We start from the raw sequence: 16410 nt of genomic DNA on the forward strand, positions 1-16410 counted from the left end.
TGCAAAGAGCAGTCGTATCTCACGTGTCTAGTTTGAGGACTCAGCTATGTCTTGGCTAGAGCTATGTTTTTACCAGCAGTTCTCCACTGGTGAATGGATTCTTGAGGTGTGCAAAATTTGGTGTACGTTAATCACATTTGGCCAGTTCAAAGTATGCCAGTTAACTTATAGTCTTAATGGGGGTTTGGGGTTAGTGAATTGCCTGTGTGAAATAGAGTGACACAGGTCTTGTCAGGGTGAATCAGTCTAGAAAAACAAAACTAGAGCTAAGGATCTTGGCTTATACCTTCATTTGCCTTCAGAATGGTAGATCAATCAGTTTGTCCCTTGACATTCCAGAACTGTATTGGGGTTTTGTGGCTTGCCTTGACAGCAAATGGCCTTTTAACACTGTTCGAAGTCAGAAATACTACCCTTACTGTGCTTGATGCCAATGTGCTCATCCTACTAGGCTGGAATATTGCTGAAAACTGGCTTCTTACACATAGTTTGCAGTAAAATCTGTGTAGTGAAACCTTTTCTATTTCATCCAGCTGGGCAGATAACTTAATTATGATTTCAATGTCTGTAGTTCCCAGGTCAGGTGTTTTCCCTACTAAATGCAGTTTCCCAATGATAAAACTTCTATTGCATCCAATAGTTCACTATAGGAAACTTCACAGAATCATAGAATGGTTCGTGTTGGAAAGGACCTTAAAGGTTATTTCATTACAATCCTTTTGCCATGGTCAGGGACAGCTTCCACTAGAGCTTTGTTTCTCTTTGCTTGAGAAGAAACTAACCCGCAGAAATAGATTCTGTAATTGCATGTTCCCAACAGTTCACAAACAGAAGTGACCAGATAAGTAGAGTTTCTCTCATCTATACTTTATTATGCCAGGCAAGGAGCTTCAGAAGACACAATGGGTGAGATGGTTTGTGTACACCATATTATTTCTCTGTAAAGAATAAAGGCAGAGGAATTGTATTTGAACCAGATGCTTAATTAAGTAATCACATTCCTCCTCAGAGCAGACAAACAGGCCTAGTATCTGGTCCATGATGTTTGTCCCTGATGTTACATAAGCCTATGAAAGTAGTAACTTTTTACTACAGTTGCTTCCCCTTCTTTAAAATAGAGCTCCTCTGTAATATACACAAGAGAAACAGGAAATTGTTTTTGTTTTCATTTGTGCTAGTAATTTCTCTGTGGCCCAGATAGAGGGAGAGATAACTTGAAGAAGAAAGAGAAATCCTTCTGACTGCTTGTGTTACATGGCAAATTTGAAAAGAGCACGTAAATTTAATATCTGCGGAATAAGATTTGTGCATGACCCACTACAATTAATTCTCTCTTATCTAATGTTCTGAAATATTTGTAATATCTTTCTGTGCTTTTGGCCTGCTCTAACAATAACCTTCAGAATGAAATAACCTCTTTTGGATCCCTTTCTTTCTGATTCTTACCTATGTGTCTCTTGCAAACATTATGCCAAAAATTCTTAGAGGGAAAAGAAAGTGCTTTTAACTTACCTATTCATTGTTAAAGAGAAAAACTTTATTTGTGTGCTACAGCTTCAGTCAACTATCGGCCACCCACCAGAAGAAGCACCTTTTAATCCATATGTGCTGCAAAGGAACAGAGGTCTTACAGGAGCAGAAAGAGGTAGGCAGAGTAATATATATTATTAATGCAATTTTCTTCCTTATGGCAGAGCTCTTTCTCAATCCTTATTTATTTTTTCTTGCATAGATTTCACATTCTGTTATGTATTGGTATAGCCACTATCATAACTGAAGCCAGGTAGCTGAAGATGCCAGCTTCCACCATCTACAACAAAAATCATTTAACAGAAACCCCTTTTTCCATTTTGAAGTGGAGTATTATTTCCTGGACTCTAAAAACTATATCCTCTCATGTCACAAAAATAATTGTGCCAAGTATAATGCAGTTAAAGTTGGGTGCCTAAGAATGAAGTACATATAAGGCAGCATTCTGAGTGAAAAATTTTTGAGGTAAGTCGTGGGAAGTACCAAGAAGAAGGGCCAACCCTTAGTCTTCCTTTTGTCAAGGAAACTCCTGGTTTCACCCTGCACAAATGTTACAGCATGTCACCAGGGGGACACCTCTGTCTTTTTTGGTCTGCTCTAAAATGCATATAGATGGACAGCGTGTGGTTTCTTTATAATGCCATTGCAAGTCATGCACACTGATGGTCTTGAACATAAAAAAGATTAATATATTAGCTGTGGCAGCAAAATGTCTGAAATCATGTCTAATTTTTTCATTGTTTGAACTGCAGGTGATCAGAGAGAGGCCTTACCCATGGATACTGAGGTCTATGAAAGTCCATATGCCGATCCAGATGAAATTAAACCAAAAAATGTCACTCTCGACAGGAAATTGTTGACTTTGGAGGAAGGTGAACTTGGCTCTGGCAATTTTGGTACTGTAAAGAAAGGGTTCTATAAGATGAAAAAGTGAGTGTTGCCTTCTATTTTCATGGAATCCAATATGTAAAAGTTCTAGCCTTTACTTTTTGGAGTAGCGTGTCATTTGGAGTGACAGTATTTTGTATGTCATTTGGAGTGACAGACTGTAACTAATTTCAGTTGATATTCACCAGTTTCTCTCTTTGTATGTACACTTACGCACTCATTTTTGTCGTAAAGTGGGAAAGTACGGTTTATGACTTTTCCTTTCCTGATGGGGATAGTAGAGTAGGAATCCCACTGTCTTGCTCCATAGTGTGCAGAAGTACTAATGATACACAGTATTTCCCATCTGCACAACATCTCTGTCAGAAAACCTGGAGAGTGCCATGGACAGTTTACCTATAGCAAAGAGAGTTTTGCCTGAAGTGTGATAAATACCAGTTTCCTGAAGCTGGAATGTTGATTTTCAAGAAGACAGAACATGTAACATTTTCCATCACATCATGTCAGTAGGAACAGACCCTGTTTGTACTTGACTCTTCATGAATTTTCATAGTAAAATGTTATCAGTATGCTGTTTATGTACGTGGACTGATTATGTATGCACTCTCATCTCTTGAAGTTGGAGGCATTTCTTTAACCAAGGTTTTCAGAAGCAGAAAGGATTTCTATTTTTCTAATATAGTATGTAGGAATTTGAAGGGCTCTGATCTCAGCTTGTGTATATTTTAATCATGTTTCACACTTGAGCTATGTTGATCTCATCAGTCACTCTGTCAGTTTACTGTATGAATGGAAGGTTGCAGAAGTAGGCTTAGATTCTCAGGGTTTCAGAACCCTGCCTTGGCACCTAGCAGTGATGCATGTTCCAGTCTCACTTACAAAACACCCCAGTGCTTAGAAAACTCTCTATAGCTTTTCTTGCCAGAAAAGGTTTATGCCATCTTACCAGAATAGACAAGAAAAATTTGTCCAGTGTTTTTTTTCAGGCTTCTTTAGGCATTGTTATGACAATCTGTAATTTTCTCAGGTTCTTTTCATTCTCACTCTTGTGCTTAGCTGTCTTCTGAGCATTTGATAGAGAGATGTTCCTGTTATGGCTGCTTTTTTCTCCTCTGAGTGTCAATTCTGTCTTTTGTCACAATTTGTACCATGTGAATGGAAATACCTGATGAAGATTGTGTGCATTGGTGCACAGATTTTTCAGCAACTAGTCTCAGAACTGGATTCTCTTTTGCAGGGGTGCCAAGCCTGTTGCTGTAAAAATTCTGAAGAATGAGAGTAATGACCCAGCCATAAAGGATGAGTTACTGAGAGAAGCAAATGTAATGCAGCAACTGGATAACCCATATATTGTCCGAATGATAGGTATATGTGAAGCTGAGGCCTGGATGTTAGTGATGGAAATGGCTGAACTTGGGCCATTGAACAAATTTTTGCAAAAAAATAGGTATGTAAACTTTGATTCCATTCCATAGGCATGGAAAAGTTCCTTTCTTTTATTTTTTTCTTTTTCTTTAAGGACAATTAAAATTGATATGTTGTTAATGTAGTAATTAATGATTGTAGTTATTCTTCACTGGAACGTGTCTCCAAACTGTCAATTTTTTCTGCCAAAATAGAGTATTTTGAATAAATGAATGACTTTTCATATATCCTTCTTCTCCTTCTTCATATCTCCTTCATATATCTAACTTCTCATTTATTAATATGATCACACATAATCTTGCCCAGGACAAGAGCTTAGATTGCCTTTTGAAATTGAAGCTTAGCTAAATGTAAGTGAATCAGGTTCCCAGTGTAATGTGGACAAGTTCAGAGTAAAGATTTTTATCTGAACTCCATGAAAAGTCATGAAAATGAACTACTGACCTCTTTAAAATTCAATTGTGATTTTCAGACATGTCACAGAGAAGAATATAACAGAGCTGGTGCATCAGGTTTCCATGGGGATGAAATACCTGGAGGAGAATAATTTTGTTCATAGGGATCTGGCTGCAAGAAATGTGCTCTTAGTCACCCAACATTATGCCAAAATTAGTGACTTTGGACTTTCTAAAGCTCTTAGTGCTGATGAAAATTATTACAAGGTAAGGTCTGAACACAGCATGAAAACTGTGTAGTATCATAGCTTAATAAGGATATTTTCAGTGGAAATGCAGTTGAAAATGAGAAATATTATGTATCACTCATTATTTTAAAACCTGATATTAGATTACCAAATTCAAATTTTGTGATCAACATTAAGACATGTAGAGAAGAAAAAGCTTGTCCTTCCTTTTGCTTGTCTACTTTCATTTCCTTTTGATCAACTTGTCATTCGAAGATTGAAAGTTATTGTGGAAATTAGATAGTACCTTATATAAATGGGGGGAAATGTGTTTGTTGCAAAACTGTTCCCATTATATCCAAGTAAAATGTACTCTACCACTAATACACTGTCTTATAGAACAGAATTAGGGGAGATTTTTGAAAGAATACTGTTAGTAAATAATAAATTAACCTAAGCAAAATTTGTTTATCTTGGTTTTAAATTCTTTGGACCTCAGTACACCTCAAGTAATTAAAATAATTGCAACATTTAATAAGGTAAAAGGTGGGAGACAAAGGCTGTTACCATGTGTATATTTGTTTTCCTGATATACACTCTTACGATTCAAATTACTTCTTCCTTCTGCTTATTCCCTTTTATCAGCTCTTTGAAACTGATAATCCAACCCCTGAAGCACTGCAGAGGAGAAGCAAGCCCATGCTCCCTTGCGAAGACCTTCCTGTGTAGGAGCAGTAGTCACTGCTGCCAGAAAAGGCATTTTAGATCACTGCCACTAGCCTAGCCTAGCTTCTCAATCCCAGTCTCAGGGCCTCGAGAATTAATAGCAAAGTCAATTTTCTTTACAACTCCACAGGATGCAGTAGGGCCCTGTCACTAGATGTAGCACTGTGCTGGTATAGCTTGACACTTGAATGGTCATAAAGCAGTATTATGGCATAATTTAGGTAAACTGCAGTTTGCCACAAGTCACTGTGATTGAAATAGAGCAACCTCTTCAACCATCTGGACATGTCTCTTAGCTTTTGTGAGATCCAAATGGAAAAAAATTATTCTGAAGAGCAACTTTAAATTAAATACCACTAAAAGCATGACTCAAAGTCATTTAGCTACGCTTTTTTTACCATGGATTTCATTTCAATGCATTATTTTGAAAGTGGAAGATTAGAACAATTTTTAACACTTTTGAAGAAGCTGTTACCCATTTTCTCTAATGCTAACTGCATCAGAAATGTTATGGTACTTAGTACAAATGTGTGTAGATCTAAGTTAATGTTAATTATGTGCATTCAGATGTTGTTTACTGCTTATCAGTTAATCTAGTCTGCTTTTTTTCCTTTCTGTTATGACATATTTTAGGCACAAAGTCATGGAAAATGGCCAGTCAAATGGTATGCTCCAGAATGCATGAATTTCTACAAATTTTCTAGCAAAAGTGATGTCTGGAGCTTTGGGGTTTTAATGTGGGAAGCTTTCTCTTATGGACAAAAACCATATAAGGTGAGTGGTTTTATTTGGTCTTGTTTTTTCTTTAAAAATTCAGAGCAAATTTGAACCAATATTTTTTCCTAACTAAAGGGACTTGCTACCAGAAGTGGGTCAAAGGATAGCCCAAAATTGGTTCCAGTCCTGTGTTTGATTTATGCTGTCATGTGTGCTGTAATCATTTGCAACTTGGATGACTGTTCTGGTCACCGTGTTCCAGGGAATGAAAGGTGGTGAAGTTGCACAGATGATTGAAAGAGGAGAACGAATGGAACGTCCTGAAGTCTGCCCAACAGAAGTCTACAGTCTAATGAAATTGTGTTGGACATACAAGTGAGTGTGATGGGATCCTCTTTTGATGGAAGTACATTTTAATATACATGATTAATAGCTAGAAAGGGGGTGAGTAGGGGTTACTTCAAAACGCATCTTTTCACCTGGAGTTTAGCTTATAACCATACTCCAAGCTTAGAAGTCAATTGCACTTTCAGGTGAAAATTATCTGAGTTACAGAGTGTACTACAAAAAGCCAATTTTGTAGAACAGAGCTTGCCAGAACAGTTATATACAAAATACATGGTATTATAAAAAATAAGTACACAAAGATGTCAGTCTAATGCATTTTGAAAAGAATGTTTGAAAATAAGTAAATATTTTTGTTTCATTTTGAATTGTAGTTCATTTAATTTTAATTTCCAAGGCTTTAGCTTTACTGAAATTTCAAAGTCATATTGCCAAAATGTTTGTTCTGTTTCTCAATATTTAATTTTTTGAGCTGTTTATCTCTTCTCTAATAATGGAATATATTCAAATTGGATCCCACACTGACTTATCAGTGAGAGGCATACCATCTTTTCTGATATGGCAGAAACATTTTTTTCTGTTTCACAACCATTTAGAAATCAGAATTATGAAATACAGAAAAAAAATAAAGCCTACCTGATTTTTTAAATTAGTATATTGCAAAAATATATTAAAACTCTTTCATGATTTATTGTTTTAAACTATTCGGCTGAAGTTACTTTTAACTGTAGAAAGCACCCTAATTACTCTAATATCACTTATTCTTCCAGATCATCATCAGGAGAATAGGTTTGTCCAAAAGTTCTATGTTAAAGAGCTGTGGTACTTCATTTTTAGGTACCTTGCTTCATGTTAGCTTTATTAAACCTAGTACTCTAAAAAGAACGTGCAACCAAAAAGTAATTCCTACCTTTTGGTTTGACTCAAGGAATGCTATAGCAGGTCTACAGTGAAAGGGATCAAGTTTTGTTTTTAGTAGCAAACATATCATAAAGCATATTGATTTTGTTTTTGTACTAAAATATCTTTATTATTAGAAAGAAAATAAATTTTAAAAAGAAGGTTCAGGTCAGGCAGAGTAACTATCTCAATATGTAATGTAAAATTGTAAGGGCTTGTTGTCAGTTTAATTGTGTTCTCCAAATAAAAAAACAATTGCAGATATAAAAGAAAGATGGTACAGTCATATGATGTGTGGGTAGGCTCCTCTCAGTGCTTCTAACCACTCTGTGTGATGGTACTACCCACTATAAGGCAGATATTGCACAGCAAATATTCTTTTCTCCAGATTATTACTGAAGTAAATGAAGTAGAAAATTAAATGGAGCTGATTTACCATTTCTTTCTTGTAGTGCCTTCATCAACCACAAACAGGCATGATAGTAAATCCACTGACAGGATGCTCTGTAGTAGTACTTGTCACTTGGTATTAATTTTGTAGTGTCATTCTTGTATATACTTAATATACTGTGAGCATCTTTAAGTGAGCTGTCACTGAGGTAGAGTCTTGAGGGCTGTGAGGCCCATGAACCTTGACAGCTCTGTCCTTCCTGCACGGTGACACTTGTCATCTTCCCACAGCGTTGACGACCGACCAGGATTTGTTGCAGTGGAGATGAGGTTACGTAACTACTATTATGACATTTCCCACTAACAGCGTGGAGAGCAGCAGCTTCCTCGTCTCCAGCCAGCACCCTCTGAGAAGCAGCACACTTTTCAAAACCAAGCAACCTCGATTTTTGTACTTCTGTTTTCAACCTGCAAAGCTCAGAGCTGAGCCTTGCATCTGCAAGGTTGCCTTTTCTTACCTTCTGCACAAAATCCAGCCCCAAAAGAGTTGTGAAAGTGTAACAGTCTCAAAGTGCACAGCAAGGATGTTAGATAAGATGCTTGTACTTTTTCTAAATTCAATTTCATTTTATTTACAGCTTTATTTGCATTATATTTTGCAGTCCTGTAAAACCTATTTAATGACTTTGAGCCCTCTTCCTCTCCTATAATAGAATGCAGATTTGAATTTAAATTCTTCTCATCAACATTATTGTCCTTTAAATGTATTTAGTTGTTCCAGCCTTCCCTTTCCTCAAGGAGAAATAGCATAAATATTTCTCGCTATGAAGCAAATTCACTATGCAAGTGTGTCAGACACTTCAACTGACAGTATGTTTGATTTTATCACCAAGCCCCTTTAAACCAAATCACATTATTCCTAGTAGTAAAGTAAGCGGAGGGGAATTGGGAGTTCTGACTTTCTAAAATTGTCACATTCTTTAAATGTGACCATTTTCTTTTGTTCCTCTTCTCTTCTTTTGTTCTTCAGCCCAGCTGTTCCTCAGGGTGTTTTTTTTTGCTAGTGAAAACTGGGAACTCAGAGGCTTGATCTCATCTTGGAAGAACACATACCAGCACCTAAGATGATTCTGTATTTTAACATAAACTCCAACACTGCATTCCTGAATATACACCTGTGATGGAGTAGTGCTCACATTTCTCTGTGCTCTTCCATCCTTCTCCAGAGATACTTTTTCTATGTATCTGTTTGGGTATACCATAGCTCCCTGTGTTGTGCTTTGAATAGCAATCGTTTCTATTTTTTCTTCTTTAAAAAGCATGTGAGAATTTCACAACACCCTACTCCCTCTAAATTTAAATTTCTCACATCTAGTTCAAATATTTTATAATGGGCATGTGGACAACAAGATTACTTTATAATGGGCATATGGACAACAAGATTACCAGCTCCAAAATCTTAGTATTTGTCCTGTGGGACAAATCTCAGTGGGCATCTCAGGAAAAGGCATTTGTCTTATAACTCTTCTGTAATGTAGTGTGCATCTCCATTAAATTGGAAGCATAGTAGAGTAATAACAAATCATGGTATCAATTTCTCATTCTGTTTTTCCTCTTATGCTTTGCTTGCTTAACCTCCTTTTAAATATTATCAATAGAGACATTACTATCACTTATTACAAGCAGCTATTTTATTGTCATTTGCATATATCTCAGGAATCTACTTACATTTTGTTTGCTAGATACAGAGGTTTTAGAAGAATATAAAGAATAAGATTTAGAGTTAGATATATTTATTGCATATGGCTGTTTAATATATATGTGTTTAATTTTTGTGTGAATAGAGTATTCTTAGAGATGCAGTGGTATTTTTTTCTCTAGTAATTAAATTGTGTGAGCAATTAAAATGAGAAAGGGTGAACTCATTTTCATAAAAGACGGGACTATAAACAAATATAGAAGCTACTGGTATTTTTTTTTACTAAGTTTATGGTCTATTTGTTAAATAATATCAGGTGCCTCTTGGTAGTTTAGTCTTGGCTGTCCAGTGCAAGGCACCACAAGCTACTGGAAGATACTGAGTGTAATAGATTGTGTTTCAGTGTGACCAAACGTGACTTGCCTTGAAGATGATTTAATTTTGTTTTGTTTTTAAGAAACGTTTTTCTACAAGACCAGCTTCTGTAGAAGTTCACTATAGTTATGCATAGGTGTTTTGTCACTTTAGTTATGTTGCAGAGAATTTGTTATCTCTACATCTGCAATTAGTACAGTTATGGGGATATTAGCTATAAGAAAATTGCACAAATCTCTATGAACCAGCGAGTGACAGTACTCAATTTTCCAGAATGAGAGATATATCCATCTCTATCTCTCACTCTCTTTAAAATTGATGTCTGATACAACAAACATGGAGGATTATTTCTTCTCTTCTGACTGAATGTCAACATCACTTTCTGGAGTTACTTGATTATTTTTAACTTCACTATAACATAATAAAAGTTTACAATGAGAATATAAAGTATCGTGAAATAAATAGATTCGGTTTTAACATTTTAATTAAAGATACTTTTACAAAATACGCTGTCTTAACAAGAATCCTTTCATAATTACATGCTTTGTAAAAAATCCTGATGCTGGGCAGTTTGTATATGTACTGAGTTACCGTTATTGTTGTGGAAGACTGAGGTTTACCTGCTGACAGTGAAAGGTACCCACCCGGACAGATAAGGCCACTGAAGCCTGGGCTGCTTTCGGAACAATTCAGGAATAGCAGGAAATTACCAAAATATGCACATTGTTATTGCACATAAGTCTTTTCAAAGTGATTTACAACAATTCTGTGCCGAATCTGGAAGGTTAGAGAATGCCAGGAGTCAATGCACTATATCAGCTAGCCAAGAATTTCTGGCTTACAGGTGTCAGCTATGCAAGATTTAAGTCGCTGTATATGACATGGGGGCTCCCTCAGATGCAGACAGCTGTTCTAGGTATTCTGAAATACTAACAGCAACATCTTAGTCTTTAATTTAGCTTTTTTTGCATGCTCAGGTTCTCAGGAAAGCTAAGGATAGATGAGTGTGAATGTGAATTTGAATAATAAACAAGAAAGGCGGAAAGGTAGACAACTCTTCAAGCAGCTATTTGCCTTTGGGTAAGTCAGTCAGTCACTGACTTCTTCTGTGGATGTTTTCCTGCACAGCAAATCTGGCCTAATTGCTGCACCTTCCCACTTGCAGGGCTGCACCATCAACTGACATGAAGGGACTTTTTCTCCTTTGCCTGTCTGGATCTGGTTGTCAATTTTTAGATTGACTTGTCTCAGAAATGCTACTTCGTGGTGTAGGCCTACAGATGATTGTCATGACAGAGTTAAGGGATAGAAAACTGCAGCATGTAGTTAGGGAGGCTGGTGGAAAAGAAGGACTATGTGATAACATACTAAGAGGGCTTTTCACTGGAGGAAAACTCTGTATTTACACCCTTGATTAGGGCTCAAATTTACAAAATCATGGAGTATGATTTTGAAGTATGTGAAGCATGTGGCTTTTTCCATAAAGACACACCCAAATATCCTAAAAGCCCTGGTCCAGCCTGTCCTTGCTTCTAACACTGTGCAAAAAGGGAGCTTTTAATCAGACAGTGAGAAATACCCATAATTTTCACTCCTTAAATCAGCACAGTCAGCCCTGCCAGTTTGACAGAGAACCCATCTGCAAGCAGCCTGGCCTGCACAGCCAGGTCATGCACCAAGGCAGCAGAGTGTCCTCACCCCAGCCCTGCCAGGAGGTGGCAGTGCCTGAACACGGTTGCAGTGAAGCCCTTGTCTGGCCATTTCTGGCACCCTCTACTCTGCCCCGGCTGCTGTTGAGCCTGCATGTTACAGAGGACGCACTCTCTTTGCTCCTTGCTGTGAAGCAATGTTGCATGTGAGGACGAATCATCATTTATTTATATGGTGAATAGTCAGCTGTGGATGATTAACCAAGACTTCTGAGACTCAGTGTCCCCTTGTCTTTTAAATGATCACAGCAATGAGGGATTGCACGCAGAAAGATACAGGCTACGCCCCACACGTGCCTAGAAGGGAGTGAGGGTGACATATGGATTGAATAACATAGGGAAACGTTAAGCAAGCAGTTGTAATTACCAGCCCTAAGTTTAGTGAGGACAGACTCAAGAAGACTTGAAGACTGCAAGGCATGCAGAAAAAGAAGAAAAAAATAGATTCCTTTTTAAAAAACAGTCAGAGAGATGTAAGGCAAATCCTGAGAACAGTCCTTCAATCACTCAGAGTTCCCTGAAGCCAAGCTAGAGCTGTGTATCTATGTCCAAATAGGTATTTTATTCTCTTCTGTCACGTATGTGATAATTGAGACAAAGACCGACTGGGTTCCTTGATATATAATAAACTCTGCATGGAGTATAACGACTGCTTCCCTGAGGTGGGCACATTTCTTGATAACCAGAGAAGAGATGAAACAAGAGGCTGCTGGGGAAAGCATTACAGTACTCTCCATTAAAATTCATTACTTCAAATGTAAATAGTCCCTGGATGACCAGTCCAGTATAAGTATGCAGAGATCATTAACTCCCCTTGTCTATCCACTGCTGCAAATGCCTTAAAATGTCACCAAGAAACAGTTAGGTCTTGCTTAACTGTATCAAAGTGCTTGTGGGGGAATGCCACTGCCCTGTACCTGCAGCTGCACTGCCCATGCAGCACACTCCATGTGTCAGAGGTTCAGTCAGCTGAGTGCCAGGCTCCCTGTGCCTCTGCCATGTTAGAAATGCAATGACAGAAAAAGATAGAAAAAATTTTGCAAAGAACCGTTCAATGACACTGTCCCGTTCCATTTCACCTGCCAGCTGCTGCATTAACATCTGTTTTTCCTACTTCCTGCTTTAATAAAGAGAAATTGTGCCAGTTTCAGCAACAGCAAGACTATAATTGCATGACTGAGCAGCAGAACATGTAGCAGAGAACTTTAATACCTGTCTCTTGAACAGCTTGAAGACTTTCCTTTAAAAATATTACACAATTATGCACATATGCAAATATATCTTGTCATTATTTCATACTTGAGTTCAATAATGACTTGTTCCTCAGTTGTTACTGAACAACCATTGTAGCTGCATCTTCATGTCTTGTTCTAATTTATATGTAGATTTCACCAGTGTTACCACAAGATTTCTCTCTGACTGGTGTATCAGGTCCCACCTCCACTAATCTGGCAAGAATTAATAATGTTGGTTTTCAGTGATAGTTCTAGAAGATAACAAGAAAATTTGTTATCCTGTTAGATAACAAGGAGATGGCTTCAGGATGCACAAATACATCAAGAAATGCATGAGGTGCAAACTCACTGAGCTTGTCAAAGAGCAGCACTTTGGGGTGTTTTTCCCACTCTACTTTGGAGCATATGTAAATTAACTGTTTGGCTAGGTTTGATCTTTCTTTTCCCAAAAGATACATATTTAGAGCCAATGTTTCCTTAATTTTCCCCAGTAATGGCACATCTTTATACCCATAGTTGGGTGTAAAAACCTAGATTATCAATATCATTTTGTTTCAGCAAGATTTCCTCTGCTGCCAGTAAATGCCCCAAACTGGGCTGTTTCTATGCATACAGCTACACATCTTGCACTCAGGACCCACCTCATTTTTTGCCCACTTCTAATGCATTTGAACATAAAACCTTCTTTTTTTTATTTTTTCTTCTGTAAATGTGTTGTTGACTCTGTCATGGATACACGTATCTTTGGGTATTTTAAAATTGTGTATTCACTGGTTTTACTGCTTCCCCAGGGGCATGCAGCAGTGAGGTACTATTTTTAAACTCCTCAGTCAGCCATGACTTCCTTTTTTTCTGTCCACTCTGTAGCTGCCATAGGGAATGAGCATGGCATTCCTCATCTTTTTGTGGTTTCTACTTATAAGGAATAAGCAGAACAAGTAGTGGTTCTTGTTGGTGCTGGAGTACTACACAAGTCAGATTACAGGAAAAAGCAAAGACTGAATCATGTCTCAGAAATTCTCCCTCCAGTGTCACATTGTACCCGAGTTAATGCAAACCAGAACTCCTGCTATACAAGCACAAGTACAAAGCTCACAGTTTGTTCCCAAAACTCCCACAGCTTTTTCCATGCCAGCTATATAAAAGAAAAAAAAAAAAAAACAAAAACCTAACCAAACACCAAAACTCAACAACATTTAATAATATGACACATTCCTGTGTTTGTTTGCAGGACTGTATGTGAGCAATTTTCTGAGTCATTTAATTACAAGGAAGCCAAGGCCTGGACAAAGAAATACACTCAAGGTTTGCTTGTGTTGAGGACAGTCTCTGTCTTTCTTTCCTCCAAAATGAAAAGGTCCCAGTGTGTTTGAAATACAGCTAGAAGGAATAAAGACATCAGATGCCACACCAAAACTGGACTCTGAGACAGCTGTGAGACTGGCGGTACCTACACCTTTTGCTTGAAAACTGCTTAATTTGGTAGTGGTGCCAGGCCCACAAAGCCAGCATGTTCCATTGCTTAGCCCCCAGGCCTCATCAGGAACCTGCTGATTACTACACATTAACAAACATTTGTGGAAAAAACACCCAAATCCTGCACCCTCTTCACCCAACATAAACATCATACACTGAAAATGTCATACATACATACATGGGACATGTACTTGAAAGGGAGGGAGCCTTTAAAGGCCTTTAAGTTTATTTATCCCAGTAAATACAGCCAGTCTCTGTTCCTTCTTATCCAAAGAGCTCACCTGCTGCTAGCATGTCCTGGCTAGATGTTATTGCATACCTTTTGGAGGTCACCAGGAAATCAGTAACTTCAAAAGGTGAGAAGGGATGCGAAGGGAAGGGGGGCAGACACTATACTCATCTCTTGCAAAAAAAACTATGAAGCACACTTTCACTCATAAGCTAAGAAATTTAAAGTAGCTGGAGACTGGGTCTGGAACATTCAGGTCACCAAAAGGGCTCACCTTTCAGCCTAGCAAGCAGTACCATGTTTGTAGAGGCAATGTGATAGAGCACAATTTTACAAAGGTCTTTCATTTTGTAAAAACAATGCCCGTGTACGATTAAATTAAATTCTTTGGCTGATTTGTTTATTTTCCTTTAGCTGTGCTTAGCAACATGTAACCATGTATGAATATGCCTTACTTCAGAAATAGTTCGTTCTCACCACTAATTAACAGGCAAGTACCTTCCAGTCTTGCTCTTGGTTGCAGGAAGCCCACAGCAGCAGGACAAACTTGGTTCAGACCTACTCATTTCAAGGAAGAAAACCTGCAGATCCTGCTGCATGCTCACTGCTCCCCTACTTCTGCATGGCCATTTGTATTCCCATTGAGCTGACCGTAACCCTAATTCCCCTGCCACCCAGAGAAACAGCTTTGACCCTCAGTAAGCTGTGTGAAGGGCACTGAACAGCTGCCAGCCATAAGACACTTCTGTGGGAAAATGCTCCAGACAATGGTGAAATGGCAAAGAACAGCTGGTACCACCTTCTGCCACTGCTGGGGAACAGGATCTGGGATCCTGTTCCACTGAGGTGGCAACAGTCCTGGCGCAGCCATGCAGCACAGCTATTCTGCAGTACCACTAGCTGCTGATGAGTCAGGAGCAGAGTCTGAGGATGCTGGTGCAAACTCAGATGAAGGGCTGGTAGCAGTGCTGTTTCTGTTTTTTAGACAAGTGCTGATCAGCCTAATCAATTGTTTCTTCTTCCCATGTTTCAGACAGGCAGTTTTGTGGCTCTCCCAGTAGGAATGCCAGTCTACCTGTCTGAGTAAAGAAAGCAAGGGAAGAAATGAGGCTCTAGATGTCATCACAGGTATGATGATGTGCAGAGCAAGTTTTCATGTTGGTGGAGATCTTTCGTTATAGTCTGGAAAGGTGTCTCTTTTCTGTGTCAGAGCATGGGTTTTGAGCTGAGCTTTTCCCCCTTTTAGTTTAGGTTGAAAAACACACACCTAGCTTTAGGTGACCAAGTGAAGCTAAAGGACACAGAAAGAAGTCTTGTACAGTGAGTAGCCAAGTGGCCATACATTTCAAGGTCTATTTTTATTATTATTATTTGACCTGCAACTCAAAACCACTTCATATTGGTTCTATGATGCTTATTTGTTTCTGTTCCTCACAGTCTGTGTGTGACAATGAATAAACCAAAAAGTCACTTCCTTTAAAGCCCTCTAGGAAATGCTCTGCCGCCATAAACTCAACAAGGCCACAAAGAAAACCAGTTCAAACCAATCAAGTTTCCAAAACTGCCAAATTGAGAAAAGAGTAGCCTCAACAGGTGGTCTCATCCAATGTCTGTCTGACCAAAAGGACAAAACTCCCTTCCAGCCAAAGAGCTCTAGAGTGAAGTGAGTGTGCAAGAAGCTCACCAGAGGTCACCAAAGTTTAACAAAAAAGGGAACTGTTATTTCTGTGTTTGTGCACATATACACACACGCACACACGCAGAGGCATCACTGGTCAGGGATACTTACCAGCCAACATGCCTTATTTAAAAAAGCAAATAGCAAGACCTGATTCTGAAATTTCCTGCCTTCTCTATACTCATATTTCTCTAGAAAATCTCTGTTTCTGTTGTCATCTGCAAATTTTATTATAAGCAATTTTTCCTGTATTTTCAACTCCACAGTAAAATAATGAAAAGGTACTGAGCCTAACATGAAATTCATCAGACTCCCCTAACAAAGATGGAAAGGAAAAGCATCTCCTGTCATCTGTCACTTTGCAATCACAAAACTCATTTAACCTAGAGGAAAGGGTTTTAAAGACCCTAGAATAATAGCACAGATCACAAAACAACAACAACAAAAAAGTTTTAATACATTCCAG

The 16410-nt window shown here is 38.3% G+C and overlaps 1 protein-coding gene across 1 annotated transcript in view; it reads left to right on the plus strand.

Annotated features, from left to right (window-relative positions):
• Positions 1-10074, plus strand: part of SYK (spleen associated tyrosine kinase) — a 30268-nt gene extending 20194 nt beyond the window's left edge. The window contains 7 exon segments of the mRNA XM_005423573.2: positions 1555-1645; positions 2283-2460; positions 3656-3865; positions 4316-4505; positions 5825-5965; positions 6171-6283; positions 7835-10074. Of these exon segments, the coding sequence (XP_005423630.2) occupies positions 1555-1645; positions 2283-2460; positions 3656-3865; positions 4316-4505; positions 5825-5965; positions 6171-6283; positions 7835-7907 (996 nt within the window). The 3' untranslated portion in view covers positions 7908-10074.
• Positions 10075-16410: the final 6336 nt, after the last annotated feature.

Source organism: Geospiza fortis, unplaced genomic scaffold (assembly GCF_000277835.1).
Source record: "Geospiza fortis unplaced genomic scaffold, GeoFor_1.0 scaffold167, whole genome shotgun sequence".
Taxonomy (NCBI): Eukaryota; Metazoa; Chordata; class Aves; order Passeriformes; family Thraupidae; genus Geospiza; species Geospiza fortis.